Source organism: Dictyostelium discoideum (genome assembly GCF_000004695.1).
Source record: "Dictyostelium discoideum AX4 chromosome 1 chromosome, whole genome shotgun sequence".
NCBI lineage: Eukaryota > Evosea > Eumycetozoa > Dictyosteliales > Dictyosteliaceae > Dictyostelium > Dictyostelium discoideum.
In genome coordinates this window covers 1,491,399-1,514,234 of record NC_007087.3, presented here as the reverse complement: position 1 = coordinate 1,514,234, position 22,836 = coordinate 1,491,399, and the positions used below count along the sequence as shown (strand labels likewise).

Below are 22,836 nucleotides of genomic sequence, written 5' to 3'. Positions count from 1 at the left end.
TGTTTAAAAATATTATTCTTATTTTTATTTAAATCTTTTTTAATGTACAATTTGTAAAATCATTTAAAATTTTTGGAATTGTAACATCTCGTGACGGATACATAAATGGTAAATTTTCACCATTTAAATTTGGGAAAGCCAATGACCATTCTCTATCAATTACAGTTGAAAAACGTTCAAATAATCCATTTGATTTTAAAAATTGTAAATTAATATTTGAAATACCACCCAACATTGATAAAACTGTTGTAATCTTTGAATCCCAAGTAATTACAGATGCAATTTCTAAAAATAAAAATAAAAATAAAATTAGTAAAATAAAAAAAAAAAAGAATTTTTTTGATTTAAATATGTAATAAATTAATTAATTATTTACCTGTACCAATTATATTAACAGATTCAGTACTACCAAATGGATTTTGCATTGAAGGACCATTTAACATTGTATAATACCAAGAAAGACCTAATGATGGTTGATCATGAATTAAAAATAATGGAAATGAAGCATATGGTGTTATTAATGCATTGGTAACTTGTTGTTGAAAAGCAATTTCACTAATACCAGTTGCACTAACGTAGCCATTATTTTGATTGATTTCAGTTACATTTGTTACAGAAGCAAATAAACCAGGATAATTATTAATTGAGGAGAACCAAGTTCTTGCCCTTTCACCATTACGGAAAACACGTTGATTAATTTCAATCTCTTGATAAGGTAACATTAAATATTTCCATTGTTCATGTGATGAAAACCACCAACCACGTTGAACTGTTATATTTGTATTGCTATGGGTATTGAATTCAACTGATTGTAATAATGCTCTTTTATTAATCCAAATTTGGTCACGTGCCTCTTCAGATGGCCATTGGCAAAACAAGTCCATAAACACTACCAACAATTCACCCTCATATGGATCATTTAATAATCCACTTGGATTTAAATAATTGCTTGGTGTTGGTGTTGAATAGATATCATTGATTTCTACAACTGCACTAATATAGCCACTTGGTTGATAGAATATTGTCATTGCATTATTAATTAATATTTGGAAATATTTTTCATACAATGGTCCGAGTGTGGGGTAGTTGTTAATAAATGTTGGTTGAGTGGTTAATAGGTTGTATACTGCATAAAGTCCCCAAATCATTTCACCATTATCCAAACCTGGTACTTGGTTGGTCCAACCATCTAATAAGAAAATACCGGAATCATTAACCGATACCCATGGATGAAATCCACCAAATCCTGGAAAACGTTGATTAAATTGATGATAGGTATTGATCTTTCTATAGAGTATTGTAATTGCATTGTCAAAATTACTATTACCACTATATGGAATCTCGTTTTGTTCTGTGGTGGTACGAGTTATGTTTTGATGAAAAAAATTAATTGCTTTATAATTTTCCGGTTCTTCATTAACCCATTCATTCAATGCCAATGCTAACATTCCTAAATGAATTGATTCTTTTGATGGTGCACTGAATTCATGTAATGGTGAATCCAATTCTCCAGTAATATAATTTAATTCATGTCCATCATATGTATATCCACATTCATAATTTACTCCAACTTGATTTGAATGAAACTTTTTTTTTTTTTTTATTTTAAAAATTAATTATTAATATTTTTTGTTATTTTTTATTAATTTTTTGATTTCCATACATACATTTCCTTCCCAAAATAATACATCATTGATGAATGATTGATTATTAGAGTTAATAATATCGTTTAATGTATAGGTTGGTGCAAATCTGCAAGTTGTTTGAGAGTTTACATTCACAATTGCAGAAATTATTATAAAAATTAAAGATAAAGAAAATTTCATTTCTTTTTCTTTTTTTTTTTTTTTTTGTTTATAAAAATTATTTATAAATAAAAAAAAAAGAAAATTGGTGAGTAAAAAATAAAAAAAAAAAAAAGATTTTTTTTTTTTTTTTCAAAAGATATTTTTTGTGATTAAAACATCGTCAAATTTGACATCAAAAAAATAAAAAAAATTCTGTATCATATTGATTATTTTTTTAGTATTCTATCTATACTAATAAATATTAAAAATAATTAAAATTAAATCCTTGTTTTTAAAAAAAAAAAAAAAAAAAAAAAAAAAAAATGAAAGTAATCATTCTGTTTTTTTTTATTTTTTATTTTTCGCCAGCTAGATTCCAGCATGTTATTGACATAAAAAGTAATGACTCCTTGGCACAGTGTTTCACCCCAAAAAATGAGACCTTGGCAAAGTGTGTCATCCAGTTGGTTTTCAAGGACTCCTTAGCATAGTGGTTTATTGTAATTGTATTTGTTTCCAAAAAAATGAGGCTTTTTTTTTTTTTTTTTTTTTGAATTGGATAACGCAATTATTAGTTGCTTCTCCTGCTTGATCTCATTTTATTTGTAGTTTTTTACAGGGTCTCTAAAAGAGGGGTTAGTTAACTTTTTTTTTTTTTTTTTTTTTTTTTTTGTTTCAAATTTTGAATTGTATTATTACTTTTGATTAAACATCTTTTTTGTCCAAACTTTTTCTAAATCTTTTTTTATTTTATCGTCTGGTTCGTGATTGATGTTGATGACATATTTGAATTGTTTTTTTTATTTGAGTTTTATCCACAATTTCGCTTATTTTTTGTAGGCATTTGTGTTGCTTAATATTTGTGGTGTTGTTTGTAATTTTCATCTTATTTTCTTTCTATTTTTTATTTTACTTTAAAAAGTTAAAAATCTGGAAATTTTCTGATTAATTTGGGTTTTCCAATAAAATTGAGGCCTTAGCAAAGTGTTTCATCCAATTGATTTTTCAAGGACTCCTTAGCATAGTGGTTTATTGTAATTGTCTCCAAAACGTTAGAAGTTAGCAGTTGGTCCAGGGTTCAACTCCCTGAGGGGTCTGTCATTTTTTTAAGAAACTTTCTAAAATCAAAGGTTCGATTCCCAACAAATTTATTCAATTTAACATTAATTTGATTTCCAGAATATATATTTATATATAAAAAAAAAAAAAAAAACATGTAAATTAACTCTTTCAAAAGATCAGAACAATTTTAAAGACCCAAACGATTTCCTTAAACAAATACTATTATTAAGATAATTAACTTGCAAGAATCAACTGATTCTTCCAAATCATACCATTTCATCTAATCAATTATAATCATATTATTTGATTTATTAAATTAATTTATTTAATATTTAACATATCTAAAAACTCGATATTTTAAAAAAAGATAACAATATTAATAATAATAATAATAAAAATTAGTTACTACACTATTAAAATTCCTTATTTGAATATTAAAATTAAAGAAAATGAATAACTAAAACTATTAGTTATTGTTTATTTGCTTTAATGGATAAACACTTATTATTCAATATTAAAAAAAAAAAAAAATCCAACAAGATTAAAATTTAAAAGACCTCTGTTGTTCAAACTCAGCCTTCGTGGGTCAATGTGCTGAAAAAAAAAAAAAAAAAAAAAATTAATTTCATAATTTTATTATTTAATTATTTAATCTTATAAAAAAACATATATAAAACCACTTGATAAAATGAGAATTCTCACCTATATTTAAATCAAAAAAGATTGTTTTTTTATAATTATTGCTTAATAAAATATTAATGATAAATAGTTTTAATAGATCAAATAAAACTTAATAATGTGAATATTTTGAACAAATGATTTATTATCTTTACCATCACAATTACTTCTGATTTTATATTTAAAAAAAAAAAACCTAACCTCCAAAGTTTTATTCGTTTTCCTCTGCCTTTCTGGTATTTTTTTTTTAAAAAATTTACTTGAGAGTTTATATAAATAAGATTTCAAACCATACATTCAGATTTTATTCATTTTAATATTATAAAAAGTTACTAATATTTTGTTTTGCTATTTTTTAATTTACATGTTGCTGTGGTTGTTGTTCATGCTACTTTTCTTGTTTTTCTTGTTATTCTTGTGTTTTTTTTGTTGGTGTTGTTCTTGTAGTTTGTGTTGTTCTTGTGGTTGGTGTTGTTTTTGTGTTGTTTTTCCTCTTTATCGTCTTGTCACTCTTTTTCATCTTGTTGTTGTCGAATTTGTTGTCGAATTTGTTCTTGTTGTGGTCGTTGTTGTCGAATTTGTTCTTTTTGTGGTCGTTGTTGTTATTTTTGTTTTTGTTTTTTTTGAAGCTTCTTTTGATTTCCTTTTTGATCATTTGTTGTTGTATTTTCTGTCTACTTAGTTTTTTTTGTAATATTTTGAAATCTTCATAGTTATTAGTTCTGGGGATAAATTGTTGCTGTTGCTCTTGCTCTTGCTCTTGCTCTTGCTCTTGCTCTTGCTCTTGCTCTTGCTCTTGCTCTTGCTCTTGCTCATGCTGAGCGTAATAGGTTTGTAGGAGTTTTTTTTTGGGAAAATCAAGATTTTCTATAGTCTTTGTTAATTGATGTGTGTCCCATTTCTCATCAAGATTAACAAAGGTGAAAGATATCTCTTTTGGAAATGTTCGACGTTCGACTACCTTTGATGAGAGTTCTTCAGGCATCGCATCCAAATAATCTAAAGATTCCAGTTGTTTCAATTTTAATGGGAAACTAATCTTTGTTGAATTTTCCACTTCCACTTCGTCAAAGCAAGAGGATGCAAATTTTACTGAGTCAAGATTTTCTGTTAATAATACCATACCTTTTTTGACTCTTATTAATGTGTCTGGTTTTTCAAAATATTCTTTAATGCTATCGTCTACATTTTTTAAGTGTACTTTATATTTTATTACTTGACTCTTTCTGATAACTTTGAATGATTCATTTAACCACTGTGAGACTAATTTTGACATTCTTTTATCTTTTTAGATGAATAATAAAATAAAAAAAAGGTGAAGTTGTCGTTGTTTTTTTTTTTTGTGTTAATTTTATATGAGGATTAATTAGAAGAAAATAAAAAAAAAAAAAAAAAAAAGAAAAAAATTCTTTTTTTTTAAAATTACTTTTTTTTTGTGTGAAGTCATAAAAAAAAAAAAATATATTTGTGATATTTTGAAAAAAAAGTGTTAATTTTTTTTTTATTTTTTATATATATTTAATTTTAATACTATAAAAAATATTAATAATCTCATTTCTCTTATTTTGATCAATTGACTCTTTGTAGATTTTTGTTTTTTGTTATTTTGTTCTTTGTTTCTCTTATTAATTCTTTGTTTAAATAAATTATTTTAAAATATTAATATTAAAAATGAATGTATTAATTCTGTTTTTAGCTGTCGAAAATTAAAATTGAAAACCAACTGGATGGCACACTTTGTTAAGCCCTCATTTTTGGAGACAAATACAATAAACCACTATGTTTATTTTCAGGTTGATAACTAATTAAAAAAATGAGACATTAGCAAAGTGTGCCATCCAGTTGGTTTTCAATTTTAATTTTTGCCAGCTAAAAACAGAATTAATACATTCATTTTTTTAAGCTATTAACATGTTGGAATTTAGCTGGAGAAAATAAAAATTAAAAAAAAAAAAACAGAACGATTAAATTCATTTTTTTTTTTTTTTTAACAATGATTTAATTTTAATTATTTTTAATATTCATTATTAATATTTATTAGTATAGATAGAACACTAAAAAATCACTATACGATATATAATTTTTTTTTACTTCATCTATTAATTAGATAAATGGATTTAATATTTTTTACTTTATTAAGCTTTACAATGGGGTATATATAAAAAAATAAAAAATAAAAAAAGAAATTCAATAAGTGATGTGCATTCGCCAAAATAATAATATTTAATTGTTATTCAAAAAAATTTATTATTATTAATCCATATAATTTTTTTATACCTCTTTTTTTAAAAAAAAAAACTATTTGTTTTTTGTAATTATTATAACTAGGTATAATATTAATATTTGCCAGCTTAATTTCAGCATATTATTGACATAAAAAGTAATGACTTCTTAACATAGTGTTTCACCCAAAAAAATGAGGGCTTAGGAAAGTGAGTCATCCAATTGGTTTTCAATTTTAATTTTCGCCAGCTAAATTCCAGCATGTTATTGACATAAAAATTAATGACTCCATAACATAGTGTTTCACCGAAAAAAATGAGGTGTTAACAAAGTGTTTCATCCAGTGAATTTTCAAAGACTCCTTAGCATAGTGGTTTATTGTAATTGTCTCCAAAACGTTAGAAGTTAGCAGTTGGTCCAGGGTTCAACTCCCTGAGGGGTCTGTCATTTTTTTAAGAGACTTTCTAAAATCAAAGGTTCGATTCCCAACAAATTTATTCAATTTAACATTATTTTGATTTCTAACTTGAAGAATTTACAAAAGATGAAGAAATTCAAATTAATAAATTAATCTCATGGTTTATGAATTCTCTCAATACCAATTCCATTGAAAACAACACATTAACCATCCATTCACGTGAAAAAATACCTTTGATGTGTTATGATAGATCATTAAAACCATTAAAAGAAGGTGGTTGGGGTATTTTGGAATATACAATTACGACAAGTTGCTCAAAAGATTTGGATATACAACAGATTTTTACAAATGCATAAATCTGCAAACAATTCAATATACATGATAAGTTGGATGGATCAAATAATCAACAAATCAATCTCTTCTCCATACCTTATAAAAATTAAAAAAGAATGGGAAAACTATGCAACTCAAATTGGACATCTAAAAGATAAAGTTCAAACCCTACAACCAATATTAATAAAAAACCAAACCTCTCAAACATTAATCACAAATAATATTTCACTACCACCAACACTCAAAGAAATCTACTCTACAATACTCAACAATCACCAATGCAAATCAAAAGACTATGTGGTGTCCATATTAAATTTAATATGGGCGGAGGTGGCAAGAAATATTCAGATCTACTTCTTACTTCGCACCAACAATCAATACAACTATTATGGAAATACACATACCACCAACTATTTGTCAAAATTCAAAAATTAAAAGATCCAAAAGGCCGTGATACAATGCAAATTAATCATCTACACAACAAAGTTGGCCCCATTTGCAAAAATGAAATGAATAATGACCCCTATGGTCATTTGTTTTTCAATTGTCAGCACACAATCAACTTCATAAACCACGACAAATTAAAATATTTTATATATAAAAATTGCAATGGAAACAAAAACTGGTCACTAACAAAAAACCAAACAACAAAATTATACACACTCATTTATAAACCACAAATAAACAACAAAGCATTTAAACCAGATCCAACTATCAATATTAATTTTCATTTTGCAAAAAATGCACAATATAAAAAATACAGGTTCAACTGGAATTATATAAACACAAATCTTGATCTAGTCAAAACACATGCATATTGGAACATAATCTCATTAGTTATTCACCAAATATGGATATGGTTATGCAAATCATTATTTGACATCAATATAACTCAATCAATTGATAATTGGAACAACCAAATAAACAACACAACATTAGATTATGATATATTAAAATCAAAATGGCACAAGCTAAAAAGATTGGAATATTCAAGAACATTATCAAACTTTAACCAATACTCAATTAAAAACAACCTCACAAAAACTCAAAAAGAAACCCAATGGTCCGAAACAATCAAAAAATTTAAAAAAGAATGGAGCATAAACACTAATGAACCAATTCCAACAATTACACCACCAATTAATTATTAATTACCTAATCTAAAATAACATACCATTTTAAATTCACAAAAATTAAAAAACCTAAAATAAATAAATAAAAATAACATACTAATTGTATACTACAATAGTTTATTTATATCAAAAAAAAAAAAAAAAGGTTCGATTCCCAACAATTTTTTTACATTCCATAATAAAAATAAAAAAAAAAAAAAAAAAAAAAAAAACCAAAACATGTAAATTAAATATATTGGTTATAATATTCTGAATACATAAATTGATAATATGTTTTTATATGTGATTTAAAAATGAAAACTGATTTTTCGTTTTATATGTTATTTAAAAATTAAAACTATTTTACATTTTAAAATCCAGATATTAAATAATATATATAATTGTTTATTTCCTATAATGGATAAACACTGAATAATCAATATTAAAAAAAAAAGTATATAAAAGAGAAGCAACTATTATCCAACCAAAATAATAATTATTTCAAAAAAAAAACTCAATCATCTTACTAAATCCTTTAATTTTTAAATTTTATTTTTTTTATTTTCTAATCTAAATTATTACCAAATCTTTTTTCCAACAAAATTAAATCAGTAATTTTTCTAACAACACTATTTCTTACTTCTTCAGTTAGAGTTGGAATTAAAAGAGTGATTGGAGGTTGACCAACACCATTTACATTTACAAATAATTGGAAACCAAAATTGGAAGGTATATTTTTAATTTGAATGATTTCAGAGAATTTAACTTTCCAAATGATTTCAGAATCCGATAAATTACCATTTATTGAAAGATTTGCACAACGAATTAACAATAGATGATAATTGCTACCAATTAAAATCAAATCTTTATAGTTTAGAATAGTATGAAAAACATACCAATCATGAGTTGGTGGTGGACCAATCTTTGAATAAAGTATAAAGGAACCAATGGATTTAAATTGATTATAGGTTGATAATGTACCTTCTCTTGGGAAATATCTTGGAATACGACGTCTTTTAATTTGAGAGAGTGATTTTGCAACAGTGGTTGAATTTTTAATACCTTCAGATGTTTTACTAACTAAATCGAAAACTCCAACCGTTGGTTTAACTGCCACACCCAAAACACCTTTACCAATACCTTTGAAAAAACCTTCCCAAGATTTCTCTTGTGTTGCACCTTTGTAGGGTTCATCGATGATACCAGTAATTCCTTTAATAACACCCTCACCAAAATCACGGAAACCAAATTCTAAACCTTCTTTAACTCCTTTTGGTTTTTGTTTATTACTTTCTTGTCTTTCTTTTATATAACTATCATCCAGCGATAATTGAACCAATCCTTTTGAAATGGTACCTGTAATTTTTGAAGTTGAATCAGCGAAACCAAATACTGAATTATTGATTAAACTAGAGGTACCTTTTGAGAGACCAGCAGCAAAATCTTGAGGACTTTTAACTAAACCTAATGCAGGTTCATGGAAAAAATCTTTAAAACCACTACCTAACGATTCGGCCAATCTAATTGGATTACCAATGAAATCGAATGAACCAAAAATTTTATGAGCTTGACTCATCATTTGATAAGAGAAATGTAATGATATTTCATCGATAACTTGTCTAGTCGAGAGGAATGGATGTTCCCAAATGAAACCATTGAATTTGATGGGTGCTCTTTCAATATTTAAAAAGGGTGAATTTGATTTAAAACCAATCAATAGTTCAGCCAATGATCTAGCACCAAGAATTGCTTGAGTTTCTTTTGGACTCTTACAACTAATGAATGATAAATTCATTTTAACTGGATTAATATGTAACATTTCAAAGTAAACCATATGATTCTCTATATTGGATGCATTCTTTGTTTCTAGAATTTCTTCTTGTGTAATTGTTGGATGAAGTGTAAAATGTTCATTTAAACTATTCAAATTTATATTTATAAATGATAATGCATTTAAAATTGATGCTTCATCTAAATTTATATCAAATTCTTGAATTAAAATTGAAAAATATCTAAAAAACATAATATTTGAATATTTTAATGTTCTAGTTGCACTAAATTGTAAAAATGGTTTTAATTTTTGTTGTTGAGTTGTATTATTTGTTGTTGTTGTATTTGTTGTTGTTGTTGTTGTTGTATTAGTTGATTGTGGTGATGAAGATTGTTGATTAGGTTGTTGATTTATTGAATGATTAATTTTTTTTGATTGACATAAAAAAACTGGGAAATTTGTAGAATAACGTTGATCATCAATTTGAAGATCATCAACTTTAAATTGAATATATTGATCCAATTTTGATTGTTTTACTTCCAATTTTAAACCATCAATTGATAAATAAACAATTTCTTCTCTTGTTGGAATTTTATTAATAATTGAAATACCAATATTTGAAAGATCAATTGAAAATTCATATTTAACATTTAATTTATCATTATTATTAGGATTATTATTTGGATTATTTGGATTATTTGGATCATTTGTAATTCCAAAAGTTTCAATTGAATTTAATTGTGGTGAAATTGTATTATTATTGGTATCACCATTTAAATCTCTTTCTTTAATATTTAAAACTCTAGTTGGACCATTTGCAATGATTGAAATTTGAAAATCAACTCTATCATAACCACCACTACTATTTGGATTTTTAATTGAAACAATTGAATTCTCTTCTAAATTACCAAGACGATAAGTTTTAGTTAAACCAGTTGGAAATTCAATTATTAATTTCTTTGGTAAAATTGGATGATCCCAAGCATAAGGTATTGAAGTTTTTGGTTGAACTTTATCCCAAATTTCAGTTTTCTTTTGTCTAATCCAAAGTGGGAACCTAGTTTTATTATTAATTCTATAAGGTGGTAATTCTGGATTTTGTTCATTCAATATAATCATTGTTGTTGTTAAACTTTTACTAGATTTAACTCTAATTGTAACATTTATAAATACTCTTAAATCTTCAAATATAACAGTTGAATTTGTTGATGTTATAGTTGATGATGATGATGAATTTAATGAAGTTTGTTGATTGATTGATTGTTGTTGTTGTTGTTGTTGTTGTTGTTGTTGTTGTTGTTGTTGTTGTTGTTGTTGTTGTTGTTGTTGTTGTTGTTGTAATTGTTGTTGTTGTTGATTTGATGAATCAACATTTAATTGTTTATTTTTAATTGTTAATAAATTTGAAATAAAATTTGAATTTCTTTTTTTAGTTGAAATTTCAGAATCTTTTTTAAATTTATTTAAAACTCCACCACTACTATTATCAGTTTCATTTCTTAATCTTAAAACAACTTGACCTAAAATTTGTGGATTAAAATAACCACTCCATTTTATATTTGAAACATCATTTGCATTGTAAGGATTATTAGAGATTGCACTTGTATCCAATATACCAATACGAATGAGTTTTTCATGTCTAGAGGAAGGAAATTGAAATGGTAATGATTGATCTTGTATAATGGATTGAGTATTTGAATCACAATCAAATTGTTGATAGAGTATACGAAATCGTGTTGAATTTACCATTAAATACATTGGACTAAATGTTACGACTTTTGTACGCCAAAACTTTGAATTCGATGGTAAAATACTAACTGATAGATTATAATTTGTTTTTAAAGGTTGTCTCTTTGTAATTGTACCAATTACATTTTTAATTTCTTTTTCTTCATCGGTACGATCTTCACTAATTTCAATATTTGAATTACTCGATGACTGTGATGATATCAAAGAGAATGGTGAGGACCAATTTGAATCATAAATTTTCAAAGAGAATTTTCCACCAACGATAGAGTTATCGGAATAGGCAAACATAAATGGTTGTGATGGATGATTCCATTCTTTGGTATACCAATTCCTACTATCGGTTGGTTTCATTGATGTTGATTCGTGAATGGTTTCAATTTGTTTGGTTGGTGTTTGACCTGCAGGATCAATGGTTTGAGCACCAATATGATGACGGAAATACAATGGTAAACCAGTTTGATTAATTAACCAATATTCGCAATACAATGTAACGAATCTACTTCCATTTGGTTGAATTCTATTATCAAATGAAATCAATAGAGGTTGATGTAACCTATCTTCAATTTTAACTTTATCTGTAACTGCTAAACCAACCATACTATCGATTAAACATAATGGTGACCATTGGAAATCATAAATTTGAAATTCCATATAAATATCTTGAAGTGAATCATAAACCAATACTGGTAATTTCTTACCCATTGGAATTACACCACTAAAGAATGCTGAACCAATGATCTTTTTATTCTTACCGTGATAAAGACGATATTGTAAATCACATGCTAAAACATTTTCAATCATTATAGCCGTATTAATTGAAATTTCAATAGTATTCTTTGTCTCTAAACTATTCTTTTCAATTGATGATAAAAAAACAAATGGTAATTTTACACCATGTTTACATATCATTTTTGATGAAATTTTACCAATGTTTAAATCATTATTATTATTATTACCACCAATTAAATTACCTAATAAATTTGAATTATTTGAATTTGTATTATTATTATTATTATTATTATTATTATTATTATTAGATTGTTGTTGAAGTTGATTATTTAATTGTTTTTGTTTTTGTTTTGAAGATTTAAATAATTGTAAAACATTTGAACAATCTATACGTTCAGCAGAATAATCATAACCAAGATTATAAGGTTTATATTTAATTCTACCAATAGTATATTCAACTGGAATTGGAATTTTAACATGTGGATTTAATAAAATTTCAATTGATCTTGGTATTTGATTATAAATTGCAGTGATATGAACTACAACTGGTATATCAGTATCATTTCTAATATTAAAATTTGAATGTAAACTTAATACTTTTGCACCATTTCGATATGATATTTCATATAGTAATTTAATATTTTTATATTCTGGCATTGGATATAATGTATATGTACCAATACTATCCATTGGAACTTTAGCAATTGGTTGAAAATCACCAAATAATTGAAATGATATCTTTCTTTCCAATTCAATTTTTTGTTGTAATTCTTCTGGTTTTAATTGAATTTGTTGTTGTGTTTGTAGTAATGGTGATAGTGGTTGTTGTTGTTGTTGTTGGGAAGAAGAAGAAGAACTACTAAACTTTGGATTGAAACCTGCTTCTTTACCTACTGGTAATTTTTGAATTTCATCACTTCTAACCCAATACCATAATTCAACACCTGTATCATTTCTTATATAATATGGATATTTAATTTCTTCTTTTTCTTGTAAATTTTTATTATTATTATTTTCATTATTATTATTATTTTTAATATTATTATTATTATCATTATTATTTTTATTATTATTATTATTATTATTATTATTATTATTATTATTATTATTATTATTATTATTATTATTATTATTATTATTATTATTATTATTATTATTATTATTATTATTATTATTATTATTATTATTATTATCATTTTTATTATTATTATTATTCTTTTGATCATCAGCAGGTTTAATTAAATCATTATTAACTTGTTCAACAGTATCTTCAATAATTTCATCATTATCATAATCATTTGATTTATTTTTTTTATCTTTTTTTTGTTGACTATAATAATCATCAGCCCAAATTTGATAAGTTGAAATTGAAGTATCAATGAAAATCTTTGTAATATTAATATATAATGGTATTTTAGAATTGAAATTAACCATCCAACCACCTTCGATTGAGTTATTAGAAGTGAATGAGAAACCCCAATTCTCTATCAATGGTTCCCAAATACCAATATTTTTATTAAAATAACCTGCTTTCATATTTGCATCCAATGATAAAGCTATTTGATTTTTTTGTGGGAATGAAAATATATTACTCTTTAAACCATCAACTCCAATTGATAATAATTTAATTGGTGATGATATTTTATGATCATCATTTAATATGAATTCACCTTTTTCTAATGAAATTGATAAATATTTTTGTAATTGTGAATCTTCTTTAACTGGTAATTGATTATTGCTATTGTTATTATTATTATTGCCATTGCTATTATAATTATCATCATTATAATCATCATTTTCTAATTGTTGTAATTGTTCTTCTAATTCATCATCACTTGTACATTCATTCGGATCTCTATATTTTTTTAAATAATTTCTTTTCATTTTTTCTTGAATTAAATTTTGATTATTTGATTCAATGATTGAATTTATAATTTTCATCATTAATTTAAAATCTTGATATGAAAATGTTACAACTATATTATTGATTGATAAACTTGATTCTGAATTTAATAGTGTTGAAGTTGTTTGAAATACAATTTTAAATGGTGCAATAATTTTAATATTTGATTGATTTTTATTTGTTGTTGTTGTTGTTGTTGTTGAAGTTGTTAAATTATTATTATTATTATTATTTATATTTTCATTATTTGTATCAACTAATTGATTACGATAAATTTGAATATTATTTGCATCAATTAAAGTAATAGTTTCAACACCCATAGCACCTCTTGAAGTGGTTTGAATATCTAATGAAGAACGAATGAATAGAGAATATTCATTTTCACCTTGACCACTATTGACAGTACAATCACCTGGTATTGAAATTTTAATATCTTTTATACTCAATGAGAATAATGATAGACCCGATTGAATGATTTCATCATTTGTTGGTGCTTCACCATAAACTTTGATTGTATATCTATTCCATGCTTCAGTTGCAAATTTACTTAATTTCATAATTGAATCTTGTACAGGTATCCAAGAATGTGGTACAAATATCATAAACATACCATCAATTGAAATTTGAAATAATGATTGTTGAATTGGTGGTGGTTTAATTGATCCTTTAATTATAATTTGTGGTAGTATTTGTTCTTTTTGTTGTCGTTTTTCATTAACTGATTTTAAAGACAATGGTGTTAAAATATTTCTTAAATGTGGATGAGTTTCTTTTGAAAAATCTTTCATTTGAACTGATTTAATTTCAATATTCATTGAAGTTTCCATCTCTTCTTTTATAATATCCATTTTAGCTTCACTAACATAAAATAAAACTAATCTATCATCAATATCTGTACCATCTCTTTTCATAAACATTATTGAAAATTTACCTAATTTACAATATGTATAACCAACTTGTTCTTTTATTAATTGTAATAATTTATTAACTTGTTCATCTTCATTATCATTATTATTATCTTCAATTTCTTGTTGTAGTTTTAATTTTTCAATTTCTTGTTGTTTTTGTTGATCAAAACTACTATTTGCATCATTTAAAATTTCAGAAGAGAATTCTGATAAATTACCATCTAATAATTCTATTAAAGATTTCAATTCGTACTCACTAACATTCAATTCAAATTGTGAAATTGTAAAATGTTTTTCCCAACTTTGTAATTTCATACATTGTTCTAAATATTGTTTTAAATTTAATTCAGAAAATAATGGTGTTTTCAAATTGATAGATACATTAACATCACTAACCATTGTGCCATATGATCTTTGATTTGTATTGCTATTGTTGTTGTTGTTATTATTATTTTCTGATTTCTTAATTTCACTATTTAAACCTGATAATAACTTAATATTTTGAGCTTCAATTATAATATTTTCAATTATAACTGGTTCCATTAAGATCATATCAATTTCACCAGTACTTGTTGGTATTATCTTTTCAAATTGATTCTTTATATTGATTTTACCTAAATCTACAATGAATATTTTATTTGATAATGATGATAATGGTATTACAATATATGGATTTTGAATTTCAATTTCATAGAATAAAGTTGATCTATTTTGTGAGATTACAGTTGCTGCTGAATAAATTGATGATTTTAAATACTCTCTCATCATATTAACATTATTTAAAAATAATCTTAATTCTTCTGTAAATCTTTTTAAAAATATGAATCTAATACTACTTAAATTAATTTTTAACATTTGACTATTATTATCATTTCTAGATTCAAATTGAAAATAAACCAATGATGATTGTTCACCACCAGGTGGTGATATTAATAATGATGATGATGATAATAATGAAGATGATGATGATGATGAAACTGTATCAAAATTATCAATATCAATATCAAATGTTGTTCCTGTTGATACTCCTGAACTAGATGGTGTTGTTGGACTTGTTTTATTATTTAACTTTCTTTCTCTAGTTGTTAAAATTGTACGATAATTTCTACCTTCAGTTGTCATATCATAAATTTTTAATGATCCTAATTTACCATTCATAATGGTTTTATAATTGTATTGATCAGTAGTACAATTAAATCCAGTGAATGAAGCTTTAATTAATGGATTATTATTCTCTCTTGTTAATAAAATTCTAACTAAGTCAATCTTAATTGTTGCTTTAGTTTGAATTTTAATATTATTATTTGCTGTTGTTGATATTTGTTGAATTGGTGGTAATATTTTATTATTACTATTTCTAATTAAATAAGTACTTGATGATAGTGTATCATATTGAGAATTATTATTTGATTGATGATTTAGTGGTGGTGGTGGTGGTGGTGGTGGTGATGTTATAAATACAGTTGGTGATGATTCATTTATATTTTGATTATTATTTTGATTATTATTTTGATTATTATTTTGATTATTTTTTAAAATTGATAAATTTGAAACACTATTAGAAAATTCAATTAAACCTGCAACTGTTTTTCTATTTAAAATTAAATTAATTTGAGATAATTCTATATCTAAAAGTTTATCAATATTATTATAAAATGGTGAATCTGATGAAATTTGTTGAATTTTAAACTTAATAAGATTTTCATTTGAACCTCCACCAATATTAACATCATTTGGTTTAAATCTATTTGTAGTAGTTGCTAAATAATCACCACCACTACCGTGAGCAATACTTTGTGGTTTTTGAAAACAATCTTCAATCCACATACCTTTAATTAATAATTCTAAATTTGTATCAAATAATTTTTGAACATATGTACCATGTAAACATCTTAAATATACCAATGCCACATTATGACTAACCAATTGATTATGATTAGTCGTTGTTGTATTACTACTATCATTATTACTACTACTACCACTACTATCATAATTATCCAATCTTAAATGAATATTAAATTTATCGATATTAAAACTTGCTTCAAACATCTTATAACTATCAATAAATTCTTTTGAATAACTTTTCTTTTTTTTAATTAATGGTGGTGATGATATTAAAGGTGGTGATTGTTGTTTTTGTTGTGGTTGTAATTGTTGTGGTTGTTTAAATATATTTGATTGATAAACACTACTATAATCAAAAGCAGACATATACATTGATTCTGAACCAATTAATTGCTGTTGTTGATCAATTGGTTGAGTAACTGATTGAATAATATTCACTAAATTAACATATTGACAAGATGATAAATAAAATTCTAATAAATCAATTGATGCCATTAATTTTAATGATGTTAAAAGTTGACGATTATTTAATTTACTAATTTTTAATGTGAAATTTGCATTTAATGGATTTGCAATATTCATTCTAAACTTTTTAACTTGTTCAATATCTCTCCAATCATTTTTTAAATTTGCTAATAATACTTGAGTATTTATTAATTTAAATAAATATTCATCATAAAATTCTTCTTTCCAATCTTTTTGTTCTTGTTCTTGTTTTTGTTCTTGTTTTTGTTCTTGTTCTTGTTCTTGTCCTTGTTCTTGTTGTAATTGTTGTAACTGTTGTTGTAACTGTTGTTGTTTTGGATAATGATTAATTAATAATTTACCAAGATCTAAAATTAATAAATTTGTATTCTTATTTGTTATTGATTCTGGTACTAAAATGATTGGTGCTTCTAAATCCATATCAATTGAAAATGTTGTTTTATTTGAAATGGCTAATAATAATTTATCTCTAGTTTGTGCTTTAATTGATTCTATGGTTTCTTGTGCTTTCTTTTCTAAATCCTCTAATACCATATCTTGAACATCTTGATCATCTTCTTTCTTAAAAAAGAAATCATTTACTGTTGATATAAATTTAGGATAATAAACAATAGTTAATGGTTTTGATTGAATTGATAAACTATAATTTACTTTAATATTATTATTATTATTACTATTTGTTGATGTTGATTGTGTTGTTGTTGCTGTTGTTGTGGATGATGTTATTGTTGAAGAAAGTGAATGACTCTCTAATGTAATATTAAAAATTGGTGGTTGTGATATTATTTTTGTAGGTATTGAGGATGAATTTCTTTTTAGTAATGGTGATATTAATTTTGGGAATTGAGTATTAAAAGTTGATTGATCAATTAATTCTAAACCTTTTAAATTACCGTTGAATACGAATGATGAATTTATTTTGGATTTAAGTGATAGTGAAATATCATTTAATTGAAGTAATGCAATAGTTCTCCTCTTCTTTTTCAATTTTAAACCACCCTGTACTAATCTAAAATTAATCACTGTCTTTATTATATTTGAAAAATCTTTACCAAATTGTTTAGGTTGTTGTAAAGAAGCGACATTGCTGTTAATAATATCATCATTTTCATCATACCCTATAGTATCATAAATTTCATTCCAATCATCTTTAGATAATTTAATATCTTTTAATTTTGTTATTGTTGAATCTGTATTTGTCGCTGTAGTTGTTGTTGTTGCTGCTGTTATTGGTACACTTGTATTTACAATTGGTTTCCACCATGATGATAACCATCCACCTCCTCCAGTACTTGTAGATGGAGTTGTCGTTGTTGTCGGTGATATTTTATTTAGATTTTGTTGTTGTTGTTGTTGTTGTTGTTGTAATTTTAATCTTTCTTTTTCTAATTTCTCTTCTTTTTCAATAATTTTAAAAGATAAATTTCTAAAAAATAAAATTTGATCAAATGGTAATTTCCATTCTAAAGAATCTAATCTAGTTTGTTCGGTTTGATGAATTGTTTTCTTTTTTAATTTTTTAAATAATTCAATGTAATCACGTTTATCACTTAAAAACTCTTTAATATATGACCAAGATTGAGTGTAACGTTTTTGATGAACTTTTTGTAACACACATTGTATGGCGTAATTCCACCATTTTCTTGGCGATTGTTTAATGGTTGTGTTGATTGGTCTTGCTGATCTAAATTCAATTGATTTCTCAAATAATTTAAAACTCTCTAAAATTCCTGTAATATCTTTATATTGATAATCGGATAAACTGATATCAGTTTTATCAAATTCGAAATTTAAATTATACTTTGGTATCACTTCACTTGGTATGATTGATTTATTAATTACAACTTTTAATTTAGCTGAAATTGGGTCAATTATATATTGTTGTTTTCTAGATTCTGTTGATAAGAAATAATCTTCTTCAATTTCATCGTCTTGCTCTTCTCCCTGTTGTTGTTGTTGCTGCTGCTGCTGTTTACCACTATCTTCTTTTTTAATCATTGATTTTAATTTTTGTGATAAATCATCAATATTTGTATATTTTAATTTTGGTGAATTTGAATTCCAATAAATTGATAATTGATTTAAGTTTATTAATTTATGAATGATTGTCGATTCATTCTTTATAAAAGTTGGATTCCAAGTTTGATCGGTAGATTCCGCTACTAAACTATTCAATGTAACACCAAATGAAAATGATCTCCTATTAACTGAATCTTCAAATCTAATATGAACAGAGTCAATATACAATTGTAAATTATCAACAACTGTTTGTAATAATTTACTACCAAATGTATTTGATTCATCACTTGTCGTCGTCGTTGTCGTTGTTGATTGGTGTGGATTTTTTAATTGTTGTTTATTTAATCTTAATACTTCTTGTATATGTAATTTCGCTTGTTTTTCATCTTGAAATTTCTTTTTATAATATTGTTCATCAAATTCTACACTAGTCTCTGCCAGTACATATATACCCTCTATCTTTATAATAGCTGGTTTACCTTTTAACTATTTATATGTGATTTATGTTAGAGATATATATATATATATATACGTATTAAATTTATATTTGAATTTGTATACATACATCTTTCCAAGGTACATGTAATGATAATTTCTTTATAATTGCTTGTTTTACAATGACATTTGGAAGAAATGATTGTAATACAGTTTTTTTTATTTTTAAATCTTGTAATACTGCTTCACCTGAAAGAAATGATAATTTTATATTATCTTTATTTAAATCATCCACATAATCTCCCAAGTACTTTGTAAGTACTGATGCTGCAATATGTGAAACCATTGCTTTATTTATTTATTATTATTATTTCTATTATTTTTTTATTTTATTATTATTTATTATATTATAATAAAATAAAAAAAAAATTTAAAAAAAAATTATAGAAAAAAAAAAAAATAAAAAAAATAAAAAAATAAAAAAAATAAAAAAAAAAAATTAATTAAAAATAAAATTTAATAATAAAGTTAGCTTTTAATTTATTATTGTAAATAAAATTAAGATGAAAAAAATAAATTAAAAAATAAATTAATTAAAAATAATAATAATAATAAGAAAAGTGTGGTTTTACAATAAAAAAAATTATTTATAATTTTAATAATTTTTTTATTTTTTTTATTTTTTTTTTTATTTTTTTTGAAAATATTTAAAAATAGTTTTTTTTTTTTTTTTTTTTTTTTTTTTGTGAAGGTATGAAATCGAAAATAAAGATATTTTTTTTTTTTTTCAACACAAGATTTTTTTTTTTTTTTTTTTTTTTTTTTTTAAATCATTTTAATTATTATATAATTTAAAATAAGTTGTAAATAAATTATCATCAATTGAATTTAAATAATCAATATCAGAATTTGAATAATAAATTATTTTTAAAGTTGGTGGTAAATTTTCATATGAGAAAGATACTCTACAATTAGCAATATCTAAAATCTCTAAGGTATTCGGTAATAATGGTATTGATTGTGATTGTAATTGTAATTTTGATAAATCTAAATAATTATAGTTATTATTATTATTTCCATTATTTCCAAAAGGGAATATCATTTTTTTTAAAGGAGGTAAAATTGAATTATTTAAAATTTTTTGACGTTGGAATAAACAACGTAATGATGTTACGGACATTGGTAAATCATTATTTTCAATTGGTTGAGCAAAAGCAGTACCTAAATCTAAATGAATTAAATTTACTAATTTATTTAACCAACCCTTAATTGGGTGATTAAAAGACCCACCCAAACTTAAAGAAGTTAATGATTTAAATGGTAATTGATCGATTGAAATTGGTTTATCAAAAAATCCAAGTTGATGAAATTTTAAAGATTTTAAATTACTTTTACTTAAACCTTGAATTTCTCTATCAAATGTTGAACCAAATGAAATTGATTCAAGTGTTGATGGAATTTGACAATCTTTTAAATCTTGGTTCCAGTAAGATGAGAATTCGAGATTAACTAAACCCTCGGGTAATGTTTTATTATATTCATCAAATGCAACATTATAACATGATCCAAATTTTAAAGTACGTAATGATGTTGGTAAAACATTCTCTTTTAAACAATTATTAAAGTGATAACCAAATTTTATTGATTGAACATTGGATGGAATATCACCAACTTTTAAAAACTGATTAAAGAATCTATCAAACTTTAAGGATGTACAATTCTTAGGTACTCTAATATCTGTATTGATTCTATATTTATTACCAAATGAATCAAATTTGTGAAAAACATTACCACTTGTAACTGATTTTGGTATTGCTCCATCTGGTATAATTATTCCATTGAAAGTTTTTGAAATATTTAAATTTGTCAAAGTTGGTGGTAATTGACCGGGTTTAATGGTATGAGTAAATGATTGACCAATTTCAAGTGTTTTTAATTGATTTGGTAAATTCATTAATTCCCTATTAAAACCCTTATTAAATATTAATGTTTCAATTGAATTTGGTAAACTATTCTCTTGTATTATTGGATTTAAATTATAATCAAATTCAAGTGTTTCAATATTATTTGGTATCATTCCTCTTGATATAATTTCATCTTTTTGTTCCAATATTTCATCACCATCACCATCATCATTATTCATATTGGTTGTAGTATTAGTTGTAATTAAAATTGATTTTAAATATTCTTTATATTTATAATTTAAAAGTTGATTTATTGTCATTTTAATTTGACAAGAATGAATATTAAATAATCTATTTTGAAATAATATTTCTTTTTTAATTATTTTATTTCTCCAAATTTTAAAAAATAAATCAATTTCATTATTATTATTATTATTTTTATTATTATTATTATTACAATTATTAATTTTATCATTTAAATTATTATTATTATTTAAATTATATATTAAATTATTTTCAATTATAATATTAAATTTATTTGCATTATAACCACAATTATTTTTTATTTTTTCAATAATTTTTTCATTACTATTTTTTTTTTTTAATAATTTTAATTGATCACCTAGTAATATTAATTGTTTTGAATTTAATCCATAAAATGAATTTTCAATATTATTATTATTTTTATTATTATTATTTATAAATTTATTATGGAGTTCTATAAGTGGTTCACATGATATTAATAAACCATTGAGTGATAAAATTAAAATTGAATCCAATAATTTATTAGATTTATTATCACTCTCTGAATTTTTAATCCAATCAAATAAATATTTTTCCATTTTTTTTTTTTTTTTAAAAATTTATTAAAAAAAAAAAAAATAAGAAATTTGTTTTAAAAAAAAAAAAGCTATTTGCATTTAGAAAAATTAATTACAAAAAAAAAAAAAAATGAAAAAAAGAGAAGTATACTCTCATCAAAAAAAAATGGAAAAAAAAGAGAAGTATACTTTCACCAAAAAAAAAAATCTAAAAAAATCAAAAAAATTGTTTTTTTTTGTTGCCATTGTTTTTTTCATTTAAGAGTAGATTTACCCTTTTTCTCACTGTATAAAATGTTTTTGACATCTTCATCTAATGGAATCGTAATTTGCTGCTCCGATTCATCAACTACCATTGTAATTGTTGCCAGACCAACATCTGGAGATTCATAATCTACACAGCTTGTTTCTTCATTAAATCTATTTTTAAAAACCTCTTCAAAATTATCTAATGATAATTGAAAAAGTATATCCAATATCTCATCATATATCCTAGTGAATAAAATAAAAATAAAAATAAAATTTAAAAATAAAAATAAAATAAATAAATTTAAAAAATGTAGAGAAATTTCATTTTTCATTTCTATTTTTTTTTTTTTTTTTTTTTTTTTTTCTGAATTTTTTTTTTTTTTTTTTTTTTTTTTTTTTTTTTT

General features: G+C 23.9%; 7 protein-coding genes and 2 non-coding genes across 9 annotated transcripts; 4 read left to right on the top strand and 5 right to left on the bottom strand.

Annotated features, from left to right (window-relative positions):
* Positions 1-28: 28 nt before the first annotated feature.
* Positions 29-1,826, bottom strand: DDB_G0268130 (hypothetical protein; the record flags this gene model as incomplete). The annotated part of the gene is made up of 3 exons (XM_642482.1): positions 29-285; positions 377-1,586; positions 1,668-1,826. The coding sequence occupies 3 exons, from the start codon at positions 1,824-1,826 to the stop codon at positions 29-31; spliced, it is 1,626 nt and encodes a 541-aa protein (XP_647574.1).
* Positions 1,827-2,797: 971 nt separating this feature from the next.
* On the top strand, positions 2,798-2,884 carry tRNA-Trp-CCA-4. The gene has a single exon. It is a non-coding gene; the product is annotated as a tRNA-Trp (tRNA).
* Positions 2,885-3,936: 1,052 nt separating this feature from the next.
* Positions 3,937-4,803, bottom strand: DDB_G0268442 (hypothetical protein; the record flags this gene model as incomplete). The annotated part of the gene is made up of 1 exon (XM_642481.1): positions 3,937-4,803. One exon carries the CDS (start codon positions 4,801-4,803, stop codon positions 3,937-3,939), a length of 867 nt encoding a protein of 288 aa, XP_647573.1.
* A 1,303-nt stretch (positions 4,804-6,106) lies between these two features.
* tRNA-Trp-CCA-5 lies at positions 6,107-6,193 on the top strand. The gene has a single exon. It is a non-coding gene; the product is annotated as a tRNA-Trp (tRNA).
* A 139-nt stretch (positions 6,194-6,332) lies between these two features.
* On the top strand, positions 6,333-6,524 carry DDB_G0268128 (hypothetical protein; the record flags this gene model as incomplete). The annotated part of the gene is made up of 1 exon (XM_642480.1): positions 6,333-6,524. The coding sequence occupies one exon, from the start codon at positions 6,333-6,335 to the stop codon at positions 6,522-6,524; it is 192 nt and encodes a 63-aa protein (XP_647572.1).
* A 486-nt stretch (positions 6,525-7,010) lies between these two features.
* Positions 7,011-7,652, top strand: DDB_G0268440 (hypothetical protein; the record flags this gene model as incomplete). Its single annotated transcript, XM_642479.1, has 1 exon — positions 7,011-7,652. One exon carries the CDS (start codon positions 7,011-7,013, stop codon positions 7,650-7,652), a length of 642 nt encoding a protein of 213 aa, XP_647571.1.
* Positions 7,653-8,178: 526 nt separating this feature from the next.
* On the bottom strand, positions 8,179-19,804 carry tipC (hypothetical protein; the record flags this gene model as incomplete). The annotated part of the gene is made up of 2 exons (XM_642478.1): positions 8,179-19,509; positions 19,589-19,804. 2 exons carry the CDS (start codon positions 19,802-19,804, stop codon positions 8,179-8,181), a joined length of 11,547 nt encoding a protein of 3,848 aa, XP_647570.1.
* A 489-nt stretch (positions 19,805-20,293) lies between these two features.
* DDB_G0268570 (hypothetical protein) lies at positions 20,294-22,204 on the bottom strand (the record flags this gene model as incomplete). Its single annotated transcript, XM_642477.1, has 1 exon — positions 20,294-22,204. One exon carries the CDS (start codon positions 22,202-22,204, stop codon positions 20,294-20,296), a length of 1,911 nt encoding a protein of 636 aa, XP_647569.1.
* Positions 22,205-22,437: 233 nt separating this feature from the next.
* On the bottom strand, positions 22,438-22,764 carry DDB_G0268438 (hypothetical protein; the record flags this gene model as incomplete). Its single annotated transcript, XM_642476.1, has 1 exon — positions 22,438-22,764. The coding sequence occupies one exon, from the start codon at positions 22,762-22,764 to the stop codon at positions 22,438-22,440; it is 327 nt and encodes a 108-aa protein (XP_647568.1).
* Between the last annotated feature and the right edge of the window lie 72 nt (positions 22,765-22,836).